The sequence below is a fragment of the Neovison vison genome, chromosome 2 (assembly GCF_020171115.1).
Source record: "Neovison vison isolate M4711 chromosome 2, ASM_NN_V1, whole genome shotgun sequence".
In the NCBI taxonomy this organism is placed as follows: domain Eukaryota; kingdom Metazoa; phylum Chordata; class Mammalia; order Carnivora; family Mustelidae; genus Neogale; species Neogale vison.
Window position 1 is genome coordinate 107,360,105 of NC_058092.1, and position 22,128 is coordinate 107,382,232.

At 44.7% G+C, this 22,128-nt stretch overlaps 1 protein-coding gene, 1 long non-coding RNA gene and 1 other non-coding gene across 7 annotated transcripts in view; 1 reads left to right on the top strand and 2 right to left on the bottom strand.

Moving 5' to 3' along the window:
• Positions 1 to 7,702, bottom strand: part of LOC122900480 (neuroblastoma breakpoint family member 6-like protein) — a 27,284-nt gene extending 19,582 nt beyond the window's left edge. For all 4 annotated transcript variants that reach the window (XM_044239169.1, XM_044239170.1, XM_044239168.1 and 1 more), the window contains exons 1-2: positions 6,880 to 7,702; positions 1,960 to 2,175 (exon numbers count right to left, since the gene is read on the bottom strand). In XM_044239169.1, coding sequence (XP_044095104.1) covers positions 1,960 to 2,137 — 178 coding nt within the window. In that variant the 5' untranslated portion in view covers positions 2,138 to 2,175; positions 6,880 to 7,702. The remainder of the gene's footprint in view (positions 1 to 1,959; positions 2,176 to 6,879) is intronic.
• Positions 7,691 to 13,307, top strand: LOC122900482. 2 transcript variants are annotated; one of them, XR_006383240.1, is made up of 4 exons: positions 7,691 to 7,708; positions 9,060 to 9,136; positions 10,001 to 10,133; positions 12,630 to 13,307. It is a non-coding gene; the product is annotated as an uncharacterized LOC122900482 (long non-coding RNA). The 2 variants fall into 2 exon arrangements; XR_006383239.1 differs by lacking the exon at positions 7,691 to 7,708 and adding an exon at positions 8,759 to 8,779.
• A 6,190-nt stretch (positions 13,308 to 19,497) lies between these two features.
• Positions 19,498 to 19,661, bottom strand: LOC122901352. Its single transcript, XR_006383452.1, has one exon. It is a non-coding gene; the product is annotated as a U1 spliceosomal RNA (small nuclear RNA).
• Between the last annotated feature and the right edge of the window lie 2,467 nt (positions 19,662 to 22,128).

The window sequence follows — 22,128 nt, forward strand, 5'->3', positions numbered from 1 at the left end:
AAGTTGTAAGACTGATAGCTCTCCATGTTGAGAGTTTCAATAATGCCCCCCAAATTTCAAAGATTTCCAAGTTTATCTGGATACAACTATGTAACAGGTATCTGGAGGGGCAAAAATCTGAAAGATGTATGTTCAAATGCTACCAGGTGTTGTGTTAAGAGGGAAAACTAATACATAGTGCCTCCATGGCATTGTTCTATTGGATTTGCAAGAATTAGTATCATGTAGGGATGCCTGGGTGGCTCAGTCGGTTAAGTGTCTGCCATTGGGTCAGGTCAAGATCCCAGAGTCCTGGGATCAAGCCCATACTTGGCAGGGAGCCTACTTCTCCTTCTCCCTGCTACTCCACCTGCTTGTGCTCTCTTTCTCCCTCTCTCTCTGTGTCAAATAAATAAATATTCTTTTTTTTAAACAGTTGCCTTGTTTTTTTAAGATTGTATTCACTTGAGAGAAAGAGAGCACAAGCAGAAGGAACAGCAGGCAGAGGGAGAGGAAGAAGCAGACTCTCTACATAGCAGAGATCCTGATGCAGAACCCGATCCCAGGACCCTGGCATCATGACCTGAGCCAAAGACAGCCGCTTAACCTACTGATCCACCCAGGTGTCCCTAAATATACTTTAAAAAAAAAAATAAGAAAAAAAAGAAAAAGAAAAAAAGAATTAGTATCACATAATCACCACTACTAGCTGAAAAGGTAAATATTATTCTTATTACCATTACAGATGAGAAAACTGAGGTACAAAGAGGGTAACTTGGATTTGACCCCAGAAGTCTGGCCCCAGGATACATGCTCTTAATCACTGCACTGTAATACCTTTACACTAAGATCTGGTGGTATCTTTTTTCTTTTCTAGCTTCAAAAAATTTGTCTTACAATTGTGATGTTAATGAGTGATGTAAAAAAAAAAACAACTTATATTTCCACATCCTAAAGCTTTTCCTTCTTTAATAAGTAGGCTTTTTAACTTTTTTCTCCATGTCTAGTAAGTTGGATAATAAATTTTATCCCCCATTGATTTAGTGAAAAATAACTGTAGAAATCTGAAAGCACACTTTAATATCAGCAAGAATCTTCCTCTAATATTCCTGCCTCTCATGTGTCCTCACTCCATCATGGTTCCCTTGGTCACTACATCAACCCCCTCCCCGGCCCCCATTACCAACAGGTTTGGGATTGTCCAAGGATTTCCAAATGTGAGAGCTGAGCATGGAGAGGAAAGGGCCAGCTCCTACACTGACAGGGTCTGCTGGACTGGAGGCCTTGCCCTCTTAGCCTCACCCTTATCCTGGCTACCCGTCTCAAAGCCCAGATCCTGGACTAGCTTGCTGTCTGCAAAGTTCATACTCAGGGAGAGACTAAAAAGGTATTACAGTCTCTGATTTTCCTGGAAATACTTTCAATCTCACCAGAGTGTGAGGAACAGCTTCTTAGAACTCATATGGGAAAAAAATCTTGCTCTAGGCATCAGGACTTCCCTCTGCGTCTGCTATCGATGTTCTGATCTCCAGATATCTGCAGTTCAGTTGGGAACAGACAGCTTTAAGCTCCTATAAAGCAGGAAAGAATACTCATACACTCCTAGTGCAGCTAGCACAATGCTTTGCAAAGGGGTACTTAGTCAAAGTTGGAATTGAATCCTGAGATATTTGAGCCAACAGTGATATTATGTTTCTAGAATCTGACACATGTTTGTTCCTGAGAGAGAAAAAATAATTCAGTGTCTGAACTAGGTTTTAGCCTCTACGCCTACCTCTCACTGTAAACTTTATTCCTTTGTGCCTCAGTGTTTCCATCTTCTGCAAATTGAGGGTAAAATACCCACTTCTACCTTTCCAGGAGTATAGTCAGAGTAAGATTTTGATGGAGGGCGAACAATGTTTGGACAGTGTTTAGTTTCTCATGGGGAAGACAGGCCATCATTTATGACTCTGGTGACTGTGAACCCAGGGGGCTTACTGTATTTCTGCAGCTGGTTGGCCAGGATGTAAGCAGTAGCCTTGGATGTGAGGAATTTCTCCATGAGGTTCCAGAAGTTCTGTTTGCTTTTTTCCAGCTGGGAGCACAAGTACTGGTTGGTTTCCAGGATGCTCATTTCTGTCCTTGGATCAGAAAAGGTGGTGAGAGATTCTGCCATGCTGAAGCTTGTGGTGGTAGAAGAAGTATGGCCAGAACCTGGGGAGCAGAAACCCCACAAATAATTAGAAACAAGTGAAAAGTGGGGTGCCTGGGTGGCTCAGTGTGTTGAGCTTCTGCTTTTGGCTCAGGTCATGATCCATGGTCCTGGGATCCAGCACCGCATAGGGCTCTCTGCTCAGCGGTGACCCTGCTCCCCCCGCCACCTCGACCCCCACCTACTTGTGATCTCTGTCAAGTAAATAAATAAATCTTTAAAAAAGAGAGAGAGAGAAAAAAGGTTATGGTGATGGCTGCACTGCCCGGTAAATTACTAAAAAAAAAAAAAAAATCACTGAAATATACAATCCCAGTGAGTTTTATAATTTGTAAATTATACCTTGAAGTTTCATTAAGCGGGGGAAAAAATGAAATTAAACAAGTTTAAAGTATGTAGATGAAATTCATACTCACGTTGGGGCCAAACTTTGTCAGCATTCCACAACTGAAGAATTCTTAACCACAAAAACAAGGCAGAAGATACCAGAGCTCAGAGCCCTGAGGCACTGCCTACAGTTTAGGCTCTGGTAAGAATGCCAGACAGAGCACCCAGGCTGCCAGGTAACTGCCTAGAGTCACAATAACAGAACTGGAAAGTCAGAGCTGTCGTGGAATCTTAGGAGCCCCTGTCTTCCAGTTGCTGAGGCCATGCCAATACACAAGGTCACCTGGTCTGTTGTGAAGGTCACCATTGATGCAGAGCCCACCCACCCCCAGCAGCCACTCTCAGTATTGGTGTGCCCAGGTGCTGATACCACATCTCTCTCTAAAATATAAGCACATTTTTCATTGTTTATTCTTGTAAGTGCATAGAAAACATAAGGAATCAGTATTTTCCCAAATTATTTTATTACCTTTAGGTGATAAAGGACTTAAGGACTGTCATGAAGTCACTTTTCTGTCAGGAAAAATTTCAAAGTTTTAAAATTTAAAACTTGTTGATGGTCTTGTTTTTTTTTTTTTGTTTGTTTGTTTTTAATTTATTTATTTATTTGACAGAGATCACAAGTAGGCAGAGAGAGAGGAGGGGAAGCAGGCTCCCTGCTGAGCAGAGAGCCTGATGCCAGGCTCAAACCCAGGACCCTGGGATCATGACCTGAGCCAAAAGCAAAGGCTTTAACCCACTGTACCACCCAGGTGCCCTGGGTCTTGGTGTTCTTCTTTGGTTCTCTAGTTTTATTCCAGGTTAGTTTAACATTGTAAGAAAAAATATGAGTATAATATTCAATGTGTGAATAATTAATTTATAAAGATTTCTATCCTGTCTGAATTTTCTTCTTGCCATAGCCCAGGGTTATGTCTGCTGCTGTTCCCTCATTGAGGAAGTATATTAGGTTTTCATTAAACTTAAGTCAAGTCTGACATCCCTATTTCCTAGCCTTGCCCTCCTCCTATATGTGTGGATTGTTCTGTGTTTTAATCTCTATACAGGTATTTTGTGATTGTCACTTATGAAAACCATTCTAGCTCCACAGGGTATCTTTCCCATTTGTCAAAGTCATTTAAAGAGTTTTTGTACGTGTCTTTGAATACATGCAGTGGTGACTTATACACTAGTGTTACTCTTTTTTCTTTCTTTTTTTTTTTTTTTTTAAAAGATCTTATTTGTCAAAGAGAGACAAATAGCACAAGCAGGGGGAGTGGCAGGCAAAGGGAGAAGCAGGCTCCCTCCTGGGCAAAGAGCCCAGATGCAGGGCTCCTCCATCCCAGGACCCTGGATCACGACCTGAGCCAAAGGCAGAGGTTTAACCAACTGAGTCACCCAGGAACCCCAAAGTAATATTATTCTTATGTCCAGAGCAGTTTTTGTAGAACACAGATTTATACTTTGTATTGACCCCTATCTGCTGACTTGTGGTTGTTTTGTCAGAGCAAGGTAAAAATCAAGGTCATGGGTGTATGGGTGTATGGGTGTATGGTGGTTAGCAGTGATTCACAGCATTGCTATGCAATGACATGTAGTGACATAGAGGCTGAAGTTTTAAAGAGACACAGGAGAGAAAGTGATCCTCCGACATCTCTTTACTTTCCATGGAGCAATTTCTTCCTGGTTGTGTGCCTGACACTAGAGAAACTTCTCTGGAATATTTGTCTCTTCCGTTTAGCTGTTTTGCTTTTCCAGGCTAGTGGCCCACATTATGTGTAACCATGGCCACCTCCGTATGTGTCACTGAACATTCATGACAAAGTGAAAGAGGACCAAACAAACTACTCAGCACACCTGCCAACTTGCAACTAGACTATGTGACAGTATTGGTTTGTGAGATGTCTCAAAATTTAAAGATCTCAGTCCTTTTAAACATACTAAAGCTGGGGCGCCTGGGTGGCTCAGTGGGTTAAAGCCTCTGCTTTCGGCTCAGGTCATGATCCCAGGGTCCTGGGATTGAGCCCCACATTGGGCTCTCTGCTCAGCAGGGAGCCTAAATCAAATCTTTAAAAAACAAAAAAACACACTGAGGCTTTTTTCATGGCCTAGAGTATGGTCTATCCTGGACAATGTTCTAAGCGCAGTTGAGAGGAACTGTATTATTCTGTTCTTGGTGGCTGGAGCATTCTATAGATGTCTCTTATGTCATGTTGTTTAAGTCTTCTATCTCCTTGTTGATCTTCTGCAAGATTTTTTTTTTTAAGATTTTGTTTATTCATTTGTCAGAGAGAGAGAGGACATAAGCAGGGGGAGCAGCAGACAGAGAGAGAAGCAGGCTTCCTGCTGAGCAAGGAGCCCAATGTGGGACTCAATCTCAGGACTCAGGCACGGAGTTCTTTTTTTTTTAAGCAATAGAAATCACACAATGAGGTGGTGGAAGTGAAAAACAACTGTCAGCAATCTCCAACCAACACTAAATACAATCAATTACAAAGGATTCAAATCCTCTCAAATTAGGTGTAAAAATCAGTTCCAGCTATAATTATATCAAAAATAGTCCAGGTCTGTACCAGGCTAACTGGAAGTGAAGATTGGACTCTCATACAAAGACAAAGGCAGGAGGAAGTTTTCAACTTGGTTGAAGAAGGGATAGTCTAGAGTCAATAGGAAATGTCAAATTGTTTTTCCCTGGCTACCTTCTGTGGCCAAGATGGTGTGTTGCTCTTTTCTATACACTCAAAAGAAGCTTCAGAGGTGCAATACTCAATTATCACCCCAATTTTCCTGAGTAACTCAGCCCATACCCAATGAGCCAGACTCCTGAACCTTCACTGTGTAAAGAACTGGTGAAAAAAAAAATGGAAGGAAAGGGTTTGGGAGGCACCAAGCAATAGGAGAGCAAAGAGACTGCTTCAGTCAGGGAGGAAATTAGCTTTCCGTAGGTCCACACTAGATTTAGGACCAAACAAGAGTCTAACTAATTTCTTTTTCTTTAAAAATTTTAAGTAATCTCTACATCCAACATGGGGCTCAAACTCACTCACAACACTGAGACAGAGTCACATGCTCCACCAACAGAGCCAACCCCATTTTCTGATATTATTTATTTGGGAAGAGAGTCCAGCATACACCCTCTCCAGAATTAGGCACTTTCAAATCAGATATTTTTATTTGATTGACATTACTTCGTAGTGCTACTTTACATAAATCCCCATTGCAAGGCTTTGCCCCAAGTGTTTTCTACGTGCCACCTGTTTTCCAAAGAGAACAGCTGTGTAAAAAGCTGTTTTAGAATTGCTTTTTCGAAATCCTTCCAGAGACTCTGAGTAGACCTGCTCTCCAGCAGTTGAGAAACAAGCATCAGTGGTTCAGTAGCAGAATTCTGGCCTTCCATGTTTGAGGTCTGGGTTCCACTGCTGGTCAAAGAAGGGTTTTCCTTGCACTTCTATGTGGGTCTCAGGAGGCAACGCTAAAAAGGAAAAAGGGCAACTATATCCCTTAGGTTAATTCCAGAGCAGGACAGGCTGGGGTCTCAACGACGAAATATTTTTCATAGCTCTCTGTCTTTGAAAGAACAGGTGAGTATGGTGGGTCATTTTGAATACCTGACACCAAAGTCATTGCTACTTCTGATCTTTCTGCTGGCAGGTATCTGGAATTTTAGGTGTCACCAGGTCACTGGTTAGCATGCTGGGTCTTGGGCTGACCGCTGAGCAGCGTCTCACTCTGCAGCGAGTATCAAGAAATGAAGGAGAGAAGCTGTGGGGCCCAGCAGACACCCTGGTGATTAGGAAGGCATCAGCCGCCTAAGGAAAGGAAAGCTTTGTGTGAATTAGTGTGGGTGTGAGAGAAGCTACAGAGAAGGGGCCTCAGACTTTTCTGTGGTCTTGGTAAAATTACGGACAAGAATGAACTCCAAGTAGAGAGCAGCACATACGAGAAAATCATTTTTATCACCCTGCTTATTTTATATTACCCTAAGCGAGACCTTTGGGAGAAGGCTCATTTTTAATGCTTCTGGGTAAACAGCACTGGGGGAGGGCTGTGACAATCGCTGGCTCTGGAGGGGGAGACTCTGGAAAAGAAAGGTTCTTGGAGTCCAGTCGTTTGCTTAGTCCTGTTTTCATCAACTCTTTTCCTTTGCAAAGAGTGGGCGAGGTTGCTGAGAAGAGGCGCCCGGCGCTACACCCCGGGGCCCCCACATCAGCGGGTGGACTCCGGGGGACGCAGCAACCAGGCGGCGCGGACCGAGACCGCTTTCAGGAAGCTTCCGCGACCCCGAGGCGGACCCCGGGTCCCGCCCCCCTACAACCCGCCGCCCTGCGCTTCCCCCCTACCTTAGCCGCTGCGCTGCACGCTCCGCCGGAACACTCCTCTTCGACGCCGACCCTTCTCTCGCGCCACACAGCAGCTCCGTCCGAAATCGCGTTTCTTCTCTTCTCGGCCGCGGTCTCGGAGCCACACGCTCTTCTCCCGGCGGCCCGCCTGTGGCGAACAACTCTCCCGACACCGGCGGCGAGGACTACGCTGGGACCCCGGGCTGAGCCGCCTTGGAGCCTCTTCCTGGGCTCTACGCGTTCAACAAGCCTTTTCGGGTCCGGCCTCGAGAAGCAGGGCCGGGCCCTCCAGCGCGGCCCCTCTCGCGGGTCGGAGCCCCGCACCCCTGCTTGCCGCCAGAGCGCCAACTGCGGGCGGCGTTGATGAAATAGATCGGACCGGCGACGCGCAGGACCGTGATGCGCGCGGCCGGCGGCGGCGAACTCGCAGGCCCCGCGCCGGCTACCCTCACGGCCCCGCAGTCCGCATCCGCGGGCCCTAACGTCCGGGCCGGACTGAGCACCCAAGACGCCCCGGCAGGAAGGACTCGGGAGAACCGCAGCCTCCCCTTTCGGTCCTGTCCGGTATTAGGTTCCCAGAACGCTCTGGAAGGGACAGAAAGGGAGAGGGGGAAACAGAGCCGAGAGAAAGGAGAAACTCCATGGGATTTTCCTCATCTAAAAACCGCTTGAAGATGAAATCGGGGTCTGGTCGTGGGTGACGGTGGAGTCGAGTACCCCTCTCCAGTGGGAGCCAAAGCCTGCCTGGCTACTGGTGGAGAAGAGACGTTAGGGTTTGAAGATGAGGGCCAAGAAGGAATTCTCGAGATGTCTTTGGTGCAAAAAGATGGTATTAAAGCAGGGGGACAGGACCTGTGGGCAGAAAGAGCTGCCCTGGGGGGTCATGAGGAGTGGCTGACTATCTAACGTTGGGAGGGAATTAGGAATACCGTTAAGTCTCTAAGGAATTTTGGAAGCAAGGTTTCCAAGACCTTGAGGAGACTATAGTTATTATTGGGAAAAGGTCATTTATTACTGTCTAGTAAAACCCAAGTCATGATGATGACGTTCTAGAACCTAAGTGAGGTTCGGTTGGCTGAGGTCCAGAGCCGATGATCAAGAAAGAATTCTTGAGACATCTTTGGTGCAAAATGGTTTATTAAAGCACGGGACCAGAACCCCTGGGCAGGAAGAGTTGCTGCCCCGGGTTGAGAGAGATGGCAGGTTTTGTACCCTGCGGTTGGGGGAAGGTGAGGGGAAGGGAGGTTTCAACAGGGCTTTCATATGCTAAAGAGGGCCTACGAGGATACCGGAGGCCTACCAGGAGGCCTTGCCCTTGCGGCTTGATCAATGTTGTCTTTAGGCCAGCCATTAACATCAAGATAGTTGGGAGATTTTTGGTGGGATGTCACAATCCTGCTATCAAGCGTCTTTGTTAGTGAGATTTAAGTTTAGAAGAGATTTAACTATATTTACATTCCCCTCTACCTCAGCCTCCTTCAGTTTTGTTTATGGGGGAGGCAGACATTAGGACTTGAGGAACTGAGTTATTTGCTTCTGGAAATTGTGTTATTGATAAGGTAACTTCTTTGCTTGTAGATCTCTAGGACTTTTTTTTTTTTTAAAGGATTTTATTTATTTATTTGACAGAGAGAGATCACAAGTAGGCAGAGAGGCAGGCAGAGAGAGAGAGGAGGAAGCAGGCTCCCAGCTGAGCAGACAAAGCAAGGGAGACTACTGTCTTGTAGGATTGTGATCTCTGCAAGTTAACTATTTGTTTATCGTTTATGGCAGTCAGGGGTGCCTGAGGAATGTCACACACATTACCGAGGGGGAGCGGATGGAGAGGGGGTGCAAGGTGGCAGCTTTTGCTCTGTCCTCAGTCAGCCTCCTGCTCCCTCATCAATGAGATCCTTCAGAGGTATATTGGTGGGTCATATACTTGGGGGATGTTTGCCAACACGTATTTTGGGGGTAGAGAAAGAAGTTTCCAAAAGAATTTTTATTTGTTACGATAGACTTACAGGATCCTGGGGTTTGGGCTAAGATTGCCTTTGGTCTTAGCAAAATACTAACATCCAGGCGACTGAGTTCCTAAAGGAATGTCACTCCGCCTGTTTCAAGGACTTGTCAATGGGCTGTTATCTAGTAAGGAAATTTAATAACTTTTCTTCTGCCTTTTTCCCCACATCATCTACCAGTGAGTAAGCAGCCCCTGTTCCTTTTGGCACTTGAACATCTCTTCCTGGGCTTTCTGTGGATTCCAAGCATACAACTGGTAAGTCTATTTACTTAAAATTTTTAAAGATTTTATTTGGTAAAGAGAACATGAGGGGGCAGAGGACGGGAGGGTCAAAGGGAGAGGGAGAAGCAGACTCCCAGAGGAGCAGGAAGCCCCAACGTGGGCTTGGTCCCAGGAGATCATGACCTGAGCTAAAGGCAGGCTTAACCAACTGAGCCACCCAGGCACCCCTGGTTAAGTTTATTTTCAATGCACTTAAAGAGTACTTTAAAATATTTTAGAAAAGGAAACAATTTCCTTTTCTAAAATATTTTATTTATTAATTTTATTATTTTGTCTAAAATAGGTAAAATTTATTAATTTGTCTCTTTGAGACACAGGAGAGAGGGACAAGCAGGAGTGGTGGGAGAGGGGGAAGCAGGCTTCCCACTGAGCAGAGAACCCAATCCAGGGCTCAATCGTAGGACCCTGGCATCATTACCTGAGCCAAGGCAGCCGCAGCCAGTTAATGACTGAACCACCCAGGCGCCCCTCAAAAGAAATTGTTTCTGATGGCTTTTAAATGAAGACTTTAAGGTGTGAGAGCAACTGTAGAAGCCGCTTTTAGGCAATCGGCTTGAGTGGTGGGACTGTAGAAAGGGCCCATGCCACCCCCTCCAGCTGAATACCAGGTGACCCCCCCCCTCAAAATATCTGTAGGCCCTAAATAACCAGTGGGCTATTTACAACCAGTTACCAAAAAAGGGAAAATGCCATACATCGCTATACCTCATGTTCCTCCTTTAAATACAGCCAGCACCCACTGCCTCGTTGCAGACCTCTCGTCCCTGCTTTGCTGACCTGCCCACTGCTTCCTTGAGGTGTATTCAACAAACTTCTATCTCCTTTGTTCTGCCTCAGGTGAATGCTTTTACCACCGGTGCCACTACCCCCCTCACCTCATCAGGCAGGCCTCACATTTGGGGGCCTCATCCCAACAGGGGACACCACAGCAACTACAGCTGAGAGTGTCACACACCTTGCGGCACTTACGGTAGGTTTGACCCCCAGGTTGCGCCTGTCTTACTTTCCATGCATTGTTTGTGGAACTCACCTCTCTCTCTCTCTCTCTCTCTCTCTGCCTACTTGTGATCTCTGTCAAAAAAATAAATAAAATCTTAAAAAAAAAAAAAAAAGGAAAAGAAAAGAAACCAATGGTGCTGGAAGAAACTCTATTCCTGCCTCACAAAAGTTAATTTTTTGTAACTCAAGATCAAAACATTAAGTTTTTAGAAGAAAACATATGCAAATATTTTTGTGAACTGGGTAGGCAAATAATTCTAGCACAGGGCACAGGAAAAAAGTCATTATAAGAGAAAGCAATAGTAAATCAGACTTTATCGGCATTTTAAAAAATCTACTGAAAAAGAAACCATTATGAAAGTAAAAAAGCAAGCCATAGACTGAGAATAAATATCCAAAAAACGTAACTGATCAAGTATCTGTGTCCAGAATATATTATGACCTCCTGATTTTTTAAAAAATCAAGTAATGCATCTTTTAATATATGTGTGAAGGAATTGAACAGACACTTTAAAGATATAATAGTCAATAAACACGTAAGAGTGCTCAGTATCATCAGTTGTCAAGAAAATGGAAATTAATACCACATTGAGATATCACTACACTCAGTAGAAGAAATAAAATTAGAAGTTTAAAAACACCAAATCTTGATAGAGAGTGGAACAATGTGAAAAAAAATCATTGATGACATTTGTTAATGAACAATACGTCAGAAAGCTGCCTTTCTTCCAACAAGGGATGGAATGTGTGTGTGCGTGTCTGCGCGCGTGCTGTGGGAATGTATAGCCTAAAGCAGGAATAGAGAGAGGGTTACTGAATGAAAATTTACTAAGAGGAAAGAAACATCAGAAGTAAGGGAGAATGTGACTAAATCAATCCAAGGGACTCTTGCTGCAGGCTGGCCAAAAATGATCAGACACCACCCTGGAGGATGGTGGAGGATGAGGAACCTGACCAAGTATCAGGGGAGGGGGAATTCTGGTTAACAGGACTTGGCAGCTTCTTGCTAAAATTGACACACAAAGACAAACTAGAAGCTTGAAAATTAAGGCTTACTTGGGAAGATAGTTTAGAGGCCTGACAGAGTCTGGTTAAAGAGAGAATTTTTGTCAACAACGAGAGCCGTCATCCATTGTTGGCATGACCATAAAATGGTACAACCACTTTGGGAAACATTTTGGCAGTTTCTTATAAAATTAAACATTCCTTATAAAATTAAACACCCCTCCCCTTTTGATTCCATCAAATATCCTCTCTTAGGTGTCTGTCCAAGAAAAATTTTAAAAAGAATATGTCTACAGAAACACTTATCGAATGCTCAGAGCAGCTTTATTCGCAACAGCTCAAATTGGAAACAACCCAAATATCCATTATTATGAGAATGGTAAAGAAATTTTGAAATATCTATGCGATGGAATCCTACTCAGCAATAAAAAGGAATGAAAATCTGATATACTCAGTAACATGGATAAAATTCGAAGATGTTATACAGGGAAGAGTAAGTAGACATAAGCATACATACTCTGCATGTATGATCCCATTTACAGGAATTTCTAGAAAGAGCAAAAACTAATTTAAGGTGAAATAAATAAGGATCGTGGCTGTCAAAAGATTCGGAAGATCAATATTCATGATTCTGCTGCTTTTAACATGAGTGATCCAGTATTTCCTAAATCCAAGCACAATGACAACAGAATTAAGTAGAACGCTCTTAGTCCCATTTTACAGAACAAAGAATGAGATAATTGAAGCGTATTTATCCAAAGCCCTACAAGGGCAAAGCCATTTTTTTAACTGAAGTATAATTAGTGTTATTAGTTTTGGGTGTGCAATATGATGATTCAAATTTTCTATACATTACTCTGTGCTCATCACAGTACTTGTACTCTTAATCCTATGTATCTATTTCACTCATCCCCCCCACACCCTGCCACCAGGGACAGAACCATCTTTACAACCATGAGCTCGTCCTCTGGAGCATACATTAGTTGGGTCTGTCTTCTCAGACCTCAGGGTATCCGAGTTCTTCAGCTGTAGGGATCCGAAGAAAAAGAGAGGGAGAGCGCAAATGAGGGAGAGATGGAATTAAAAATGCTTTCATCCACTTCCTGTGTTCCTCCCTCTCTCCTTCTCTCTCCCTCCTGCTTTTCTTCCACCCAGGCACCGGCTCTGACCCTTCCCCCACACTTTTCTGGACGCAACTTCCGTGTCCCCCCCCCAAGCCTCCTAGGAGGTCTCATTGCGTTTTGCCTCCCCTCCCCTGGCTCTCTCCCCTAACTGAGGTTTCCTTTCTGCCTACTCCAACGGGTACACGACTTCGCGGGGTGGGAGTGGGGCACTTAGGCGCTGAGGGGGCTCCCTGGGCCTTTCCTGTTGCCGCTGCACGGGAGGCTGAGCAGTCAATCCGAACCAAGGCTTTATACAAAGAACTTTCTACTTTGAAAAACTTCCTTATTTCCCTTCTCAGGGCTCTTCGTGGGACTAGAAGCTAAACAGCAGTGTATTCAACAGGTCTTGACAGTGCTTCCTGGTGAATTGCAGACTCTGTTCTCTGAGGGGAGACCCTGCGACCCCGGCCTTCCTGTAGTCCAGTGTTAGAGGAAACCAAACACACCGTTCCCGTAGGGCTCTGGAGGAAGGGCAGGCAAACTTTTCATTCTCGAGTGAAGTGGACCAGTGGAAAAAGCCACCAAGGGAGCACAACAGGCCTTCAGTTTCCCGCAGACCCCACCGAGCACCTGGTGCGGGGAACTGCGGCCTCGGGGTCTCTGCAGGTGCTGGCAATGGGGCCGGTAAGGAGCAAGGTGCCCAAGGCCGTTCTGCTGCCCTTTTAGTTTCCGAATCACCCAGTTTCAAATGAGACAGACAACGTGATTCATCTCTGTTCTGAGAAGCCTTAGAAATTGCGGTTTTCCCGCGGAATGGGCACAGTACATCTCGGGATGGGAGTTCCAACTGCTTATGGAATCCAAAGCACCATACTGTGAAGTCTCTGTGGCGCAGTCGGTTAGCGAGTTCAGCTGTTAACCAAGAGGTTGCTGGTTCAAACCCACCCAAGGACGGAGTGAGTGACTTTTAACTCATTTTCGTGTCTTTCCTGCTGTTTATCACCTGCACATCTCCTCATATAAAATCTGTTACTTGATTCTGGGTCCTATCCGCCTTGTATCAGCTAAGTCTTAATTAAGACCCATCGGCCCACTCCACCTCCCCAACCTGATTCTCTTAATAAGAGAGTATCTGCTAACCTATCAGCTTTATACCCCTCAACCTGAACTCCTGACAGAAAAACTCGGGATCTGGTGGGGTACAATTTTTTATTCTGCCCTTAAAAGATTGGATGAATAACTTAGACTTTGGTGACTCAATTTTTTAAAAGTCTAAATTTGTTTGCATTCATTGTTCAGAATTGCTTACTTTGGGAGGATTGTTCTTAAGGGTGCAAGGCTGTTATTTTTTAGAGCAGTTTTAGGTTCACAGAGAATTGAGGGGAAGGTACAGAGATTTCCCACATACTTCCTGCCCTCTACCCCCACATGAATAGCCTCCCTCATTGTTAACATCCCCCACTGGAGTGCTACATTTGTTACAACTGATGAACCTACATTAATACATCATAATCACCCAAAGGCCATAGTTTACCTTGTGGGCTCACTCTTGGCAGTCCACATTCTTTGGGTTTGGACAAATAGTAACTATCTACCATTTTCACCCCCCTTAAAATCCTCTGTGCCCCCTTTCTGGCAACCACTGATCTTTTACTGTTTCCACAGTTTTGCCTTTTCCAGAATGTCCTACAGTTGGAATCATACCATGTAGCCTTTTCAGATCATCTGTTTCACGTAGTAATATGCATTTAAGATTCTTTTATGTCTTTTCAAGGGCAGTTCATTCCTTTAAGTGTTGAGTACTATTACTTCAGTTTATCCCTTCACCTCCTAAAGGACACCTTCCTTGCTTCTAAGTTTTGGCAACTGTGAGTAAAGCTGCTATAGGCATGGGTGGGCAGGTTTTTGTGTGGGCTAAACTTCAACTCCTCTGGCTAATAGCAGGGAGCCTGACTACTGGCACCTATATTAAGAAAATATTTTTAGTTTTGTAAGAAATTGCAAACTGTGTTCCAAAGTTGCTGTACCATTTTGCATTCCCACCAGCAGTAAACCACTGTTCCTGTCGCTCCACATCTTCAACATTTCTGTGTTGATGTGCCTCAGTTTTTTTCGTATGTTTCATGAGGCCAACAATGGTAACCTGTCCCCAGGAAGTGCCTGGACTTGGTTAACTGCTTCATCAATAGTGTCCTGATCAGTGGAACTCTCATCATAATTATCCTCTATATTTCTTTTGACAGAGGCATTTCTTCCATAGTAATGTATACTGTTTATTTAACCTCTTTCATATTGCTTTTGCATTTAAGTCAGTTATATGATTTTATGATTCTGAATAGGCTGCAGCCATCATGCTCACACACATGCCTTTGGCCACCTGTGCAGGTATTCCTATAGTTTACAGAACTGGAAGTGCTACTATATAATAATATTCATAGGCTCCTAATTATAGGAAATCCTGCAACTTCGCCTTCCACAGAAGCAATAACCAAATTGTATTTCCATTTAATTCCCAATCTGTCCATGTCCCTTTGTTTCCATGCCAAGACAACAATCTTTCTGAACCTCTTAAGATATTCTGAAAAGGGAAACGGTGCCCTCCTGACTTAACTAAGCGCAGGTACAACACAGTGTCTTTGTGAACATTACACAGAGACATTCTACTGCATATGTTGGACAGCTAACCTTTCAGGATGCAGTCATTGAAGACAGAGTCCTCCAATCACTGCCATTGTTTTCTGTAGTCGAGTCTAGGGCAGACTGCTCAGAGTGATGGCTTTGCCTCCTGCCAAGTAGCTTATCTGAGAGGAGAAAAATCTCTCTGGCTCCAGACTCCAGATGTTTTTTTCTCTCTGGGGGTGCCTGGCTGGCTCAGCTGGAGGAATCTGCTACTCTTCGTCTCGGGTTTGTGAGCCCCATGTTGGCTGTAGAGGTTGCTTAAATAAAACTTTAAAAAGATAAATGTTGGTTTTGCTTTTATTTGATGTAAACAATCTCTCATGCCTGTCTTCCTTGCTATGCAATGGTGAACTGGCATACTTTAACTACAGTATTCCTTGACAGTTTTCTTTTTGCTATGTCCATAAAAATTAGCCCATCTGAGACATCTCACCGGAGCAAATAGAATCCTGCCCTTGACCAGCTCCTGCACACCTGGACCATTGGTGCTGTTGGCTCAGTCTTCTGTTAAATCTCATATGAGCAGAAAGTGAGCTCTTTGCCTTTTATATACTAAGTGGGGTGACTGGAAAACTTTTTCTCTCTCTCTCATTGTGCATCTTTGTTTTCTCCTATCTGCAGGCATCAGTGTGTCATTGTGGTTTAATTTTATGAAATAAATTCCAGGAGCTAGTCTCTGATGAGTAATTGGTTGATGGGGATCTACTCCCTGGTAGGTCAGAGATGACAACTAAGCTGGCCTGTGAGCCTTGTTGATTGTTGTCCCGAGGATTCTGGTCAGTACTTTTTGGTATTTGATACTGCAGCAACAAGAAGCTTATCTTCCCAATATCTGGTATGAACCCAATCAACATCTGCAAAAGTGGAATGTCTATGATAAGGATGACCTTAATACATAGTGATCTCCCTGTAGGAACTCTTGGCTTTAATAAACTACTATATCTAAAAGGGATCTTTGTGGGCACCTGGGTGGCTCAGTGGGTTAAGCCGCTGCCTTCGGCTCAGGTCATGATCTCAGGGTCCTGGGATCGAGTCCCGCATCGGGCTCTCTGCTCAGCAGGGAGCCTGCTTACTCCTCTCTCTCTGTGCCTGCCTCTCTGCCTACTTGTGATCTCTATCTGTCAAATAAATAAATAAAATCTTTTAAAAAAAAATAATAATAAAAGGGATCTTTGCACAAGAAGAAGAAAAAATTTTTAACATGCAAGGGGCAACCTTCTTTGATTGTATATGCAAGTTTCTAAATAGTTGAGGAAAAAAATGTTAATGTCTATTAAGGATTCTATTTTAACTTAGAACACAAAGTAAAGGAAAAACATATAACAGACAAGCAATTAAATCAACAACATGTGTTTTTCTGACAAGATTTATTACTCCATAGTGGTAAGCAAGTTTGGTTTGATAAGAATGGATGAAAAGCAATGACTTCATGTGCAGATATATACACTGGGAAAGAGAATGTCCTGTTAGACTCAAAAGGGTATCACAGAAACTACTCTCATTTTCAGTGGAATTCTTCCCTTTAATAAATATGTTTTCTTAGAAACAAAGTATTTTTTCTCTTCCTCTGCAGGGAAAAGACAATTAGGTCTCAAACTTTAATAAGGGGGGGGGCGCGTGGGTGGCTCAATGGTTTAAGCCTCTCTACCTTTGCCTCGGGCTTCTTTTCTGCTTGGGTCATGATCTCGGGGTCCTGGGGATCGAGCCTGTATCAGGCTCTCTGCTCGGTGGGGAGTCTGCTTCCCTCTCTCTGCCTACTTGTGATCGCTCTCTGTCATATAAATAAAACCTTTAAAAAATTTGATCAGAGTAGTAATAATAATTTATGTACATTTATATATAAAACTAAGAAATTAAGACTATCTGGAAAAATTATGTATAAGTATGATATTTAGTTTAATCATTTTAAAGTAGGCTCCGCCACCCCCCCCAATATGGGGTTTGAACTCACCACCCGGAAATCAAGAGTTGCATACTCTGCCACCTGAGCCAGCCAGGCACCCCTAAATGTGGTATTTCCTTAAAGAAAGATTTTGTTCCTGAATTTGCAACACGGAAAAAAAACATTTAATTCACGACCCTGACTGCGTGGTACCAAAAAAAGAGAGAGAGAGAAAGAGAAATGGAAGTTGATAATGGAGAGGAGTATTAGTATTTTTTTTTTTAAGATTTTATTTAGTTGACAGACACGGCGAGAGAGGGACCCAAGCAGGGGGAGTGGGAGAGGGAGAAACAGGCTTTTGGCTGAGCAGGGAGCCCCATGTGGGACTCAATCCGAGGATCCTGGGATCATGACCTGAACCGAAGGCAGACGCTTAACGACTGTGCCACCCAGGTGCCAGAATTAGTATTTTTAAGTAATTTAAGTATGTGACATATAAAGGTCATGGAAGTTGTTTATGTCATGTTGTATTTTTTTATTAACACAGATGACTCCTTAGAAAAATTAGAATGGGTGGTGCCTGGGTGGCTCAGTGAGTTAAAGCCTCTGCCTTCAATGCAGGTCATGATCCCAGAGTTCTGCGATCTAGCCCCGCATCGGGCACTCCGCTCAGCTGGGAGCCTGCCTCCCCCTTCTCTCTCTGCCTGCTGTTCTGTCTACCAATGCTCTCTCTCTCTCTCTCCATCAAATAAAGAAATAAAATCCCTTTTTTTTTTTTAAGTTAGTTTTCCTTTCAGATTTGGTTTAAGATTTATTTTGCCGCTTCCTGACCGCTCACGGGAGAATAATGAGGCACAAACAAGTCAGCTGCCAGAGAGGAAGCAGGTGACGACAGCTGAAAGGACTATCGCCCCAAACCACAACTCCGTCCCGTATTTATTAGATACAACCTAACAACCAACAAAGGAGAAGACAACCGTTATTTGAGTCATAGGTCTTGTAGGTAAACAAGGAATGTTGAGTCAGACTTGATCGCGAGTCTTACAAGTAAACAAGAAGAGTACTAACTAGGGTGTGCCTGGTCAAGCAGCTTGCAATATGTAGGAGAGCAGGCGCACTTAAAAGGGATTACCTTAACAGCGGGCTTTCTCTGGGGCAGGGGAGACAACGGAAAAGGGAAGCAGGCGGGTTCCGCCCTGAGCAAGCCCGGCATCAACAGCTTCAAGGACGCGTATCACATCCTCCCCACCAGAGGACCGCTGCCAGTGCCGACTCTCGTGGGGGTCCGCCACCGGTAAAACCCGGCGGCTGCCCCCACTAAATGATACACCGCGAGGGCCTCCGCCGACCGCCCTCTCTTTGCACGGGTTGTCCGGTTGTGTTGCCGCTGCTCACTCACTGGAGGGTGCTGTGGTTCTCAGGTCGATAGTTCGGAGACCTCAACTGGAAGTGCACTGGCCTGTTTTTGAAGCAAGGCCTTGAATCCTTATTCCGCTTTTACCAAGCCAGTCAGCTAAGCTAATGTATTAACTCTGAGATGCTTCCAGCCCAGGAAATTACAGTCATTCTGACCACAGAAAACGTTAATTCGGGGCGCCTGGGTGGTTCATTGGGTTAAAGCCTCTGCCTTCTGCTCAGGTCATGATCCCAGAGTCCTGGGGTCCAGCCCCACATCGGGCTCTCTGCTCAGCGGAGAACCAGCTTCCTCCTCTCTCTCCCTCTGCCTGCCTCTCTGCCTACTTGTGATCTGTCAAATAAATAGATAAAATCTTAAGAAAGAAAGAAAGGAAAGGAAGAAAGGAAGGAAGGAAGGAAGGCAGACAGACGTTACTTCACTGTCCCTTGGGGGGATCCACAGCCACTGAACAATGATTCCTGGTGTAACTTTAATAAAATCCATTTTCATCTCTGCAGTGTTGCGTCCCAAATAACGACCTGTCAATGATGATAGGTAAAGTGCGTGGGTCCCAGACCTAATCTACAAATTTAAATGTGCTACCCAACAGATACCAAATTGCCCTCACTTGCCATGTGAGAACACTGAGATACGGAGGATGCAGTCAGTCTGGATACTTGAAGTGGGCGGGAGTGGAAAGCAAGAATTCCAGCTGAGGATATAGCCAGGCTCCAGAAGATAGGTTCAGAACCACTAATACTTCCGTTGTTTAAAAGAATGGTGGAAATGCTCGAGGAAAAACTTCGTGTACTCTCTTTGAAAAAACACCCATGAAAAAATTCCTGCAATAGGTATGATACTAAAGTTTTTTTAATTCCCTTGTGCATTCCAAACACTTTCTAGCCCTTAAAGCCCATTACTCTTGCAACCTCACTCCATATTAAACTTCTCTCTCCAGAACTGAAAAAGCATTCTTCTATGTTTTCTTTTTTTTTTTAAAGATTTTATTTATTTATTTGACAGGCAAAGATCACAAGTAGGCAGAGAGGCAGGCAGAAAGAGAGAAAGAAGCAGGCTTCCTGTCGATGTGGGGTTCTTTCACGACCTGAGCAAAAAGGCAGCGGCTTTAGCCCACTGAACCACCCAAGCACTCCACTTTCTATGTTTTCAAAAAACACTCCACTTCAAAGACCACCAGAAAGAAAACCGAACACGTAAACCCCACCTCAAACCTCTTCTTACAAAAGACTAATTTTTAAACATAGAAGATCAGGGGAAAGCGCGAACGCAGTCCCCCACTACCACAAATTATGCAGTCTAGTTTCCCACATTTGGGGAAATCGCAGGGGTCAGCACATCCGGAGTGCAATGGATAAGCCTCGCCCTGGGAAAACCACCTTCGTGATCATGGTATCTCCCCTGCCAGGTAAGTATGACTTCCAGACCCTCCGCCCCACACCAGCCGCACACGCCTTGCACTCTTTACACACGACCACTTCGCTCCCCACCACTCTTGAGCCTCCCGATGCCTTCCACGCACGCGTAACAACGAATCTCCGTCAACCGCCCCGCACTGCTTCCCGTAGCCCCGGAGATCCATTGTTATTTAGGCGGCAGCTGTCGAACCATCAGCCCCTGCGCTGCTATATTTACATAAGACGCGCCCTCCTCGTGACGTCACAAGAACCCTGACCTCCGGCCTACCTCCTCCCTTCCACCCACCCCTCCCCGGCCCCCCTGGTCCGGTCTTTCCTTCCCAGCCGCATCCGCGGCGGCGGCGGGCGTGGGTTCTGAACCTCTGTTCGCCTGTAGGGAACCTGACAGGCTGTTCCTGTCTCTGTACCTTTCTTCAAATAATGCCTTTCAGTGTGTAAAACAGAACAAAGGAAAGGGGTTCCTTTCAGATCCAGTCAGCTTTCTGATTGCAGCACTGTGTGTACATCTATTAAAATTCACGAGGCAGGGACGCCTGGGTGGCTCAGTTGGTTGGACGACTGCCTTCGGCTCAGGGCGTGATCCTGGAGTCCCGGGATCGGGTCCCGCATCGGGCTCCCGGCTCCGTGGGGAGTCTGCTTCGCTCTCTGACCTTCTCCTCGCTCGTGCTCTCTCTCACTGTCTCTCTCTCTCAAATAAATAAATAAAATCTTTAAAAAAAAAATAAATAAATAAAATTCACGAGGCATCACAACTGGTGGCGAAATCTAGTCCATTCTTTTCTTTTTTTTTTTTTTTTTAAGATTTTATGTATTTGACAGAGATCCCAAGTAAGCAGAAAGGCAGTAGAGAGAGAGGAGGAAGCAGGCTCCCTGCTAAGCAGAGCGCCGGATGCGGGGTTCAATCCCAGGACCCTGGGATCATGACCTGAGCCGAAGGCAGAGGCTTTAACCCACTGAGCCACCCAGGCGCCCCAGAAATCTAGTCCATTCTTGAAAGTTCAGTTTCATGTATGGAACATCTCATTCATTTCCCTTTCTAACCCTTCGATATGGGAAAGTTTTCGATTTTTTTTTTTTTTTTTTCTTCTTGTCCTTTTCTGGAACACACGTTATTCTGAAAGCAGAAGGAGTTAAGGGTCCTCAGTCAAAGCCTAGACGTAGCTTTCGGGACTCAGGGTAAGTCACTTTTGCCCGATTGCTTTCCAAGATCTCTGATGCCCTACCTCGCTACTCGACTGAGCACACTTCTCCAGGAGCTTCCCAGGAGGTGTCCGAATTACAAAGCAAGGCAAAACCTTTAGTTAAGAATTTTAAGGGAATTCAAGAGAGTGCAAAAGCTAACAGTCTCTACCAGGCTAGGAATTAGCCTAACCCTATCGGAGACAATAAATCAATGGTAAAACTCCCAGTACCTTTTCCAAAAGTAAACAAGACCCTATATTCCTTACCAGAGATAAGGAGCCCTAGACCCCACCCAGCATGCCCAGAGCCCCTCTCCTCCCTGGCCAACTATCTCTGCTTCATCAAAGTGTTATTCGCGGCCCCAGGAGGAGCATCAGCCTCATTAACATTAACATTAGACGCACCTTAGAGGCCTGTTTTCTAAGTGCGATGCAACATTCTGTCTGCCTTTACAGTCTATGACCAAATCCCCTTTTTCTGAGAATTCATCCTAATCCTAGGTAAAAAGAACCTGCTGACCCCTACCTGGGGAGCCGCAGCTTTAGAATTTATTCCCCCTCCCCTTCCCCATGATGTCCTTATTTGCGACAAAGTTTCCTTTGTGCGGCAACTCCACTTGGTCAAGTCTCTACCTGTCACTCACCAAGGAGGGAAGTCATGTTAGTTTGGTTACAACTCATGCTTGGACCTCCTGAACTCATCCCTCTTTTCCTGAACTAAATGTCTGGGGGTTTTTTTGCTTGTTTGCTTGGTTTTTTGTTTTGTTTTGTTTTTTTTTTTTTTTTTTTTTTTTAAGATTTCATCTATTTATTTGACAGAGAGAGAGAGAGAGAGATCACAAGACGACAGAGAGGCAGACAGAGAAGGGGAAGCAGGCCCCTCCCCCCTGAGCGGAGAACCCGATGCGGGGCTCGATGGTGGGATGATGACCTGAGCCGAAGGCAGAGTTTTAACCCACTGAGCCACCCAGGCGCCCCTAAATGTCTGTTTTTGACTTCCTTGCTTTTACTTTGGTTTCTAGCAAGTGTTCTGGAGGTCAACTTCCCAATCTGATTGAACCTGTGAATGTCAAAGAAAGAATCAACGGAAGCTACAGAGAACTACAAAGTGGTAAAGCGAGAGTGGCACTAGTGCCTTAAGTTGTTGTTGTTTTTAATTACATCTCTCGGTTAAATTGACTTTGATCCAAAGAAGGGGCATTGTTAAAAAGCAAACTGCAGACCCAGAATGGCTTCACTTAGATTAAGATGCCAAGTCAGGAGAGGAGGAGGACTTAATAAGCT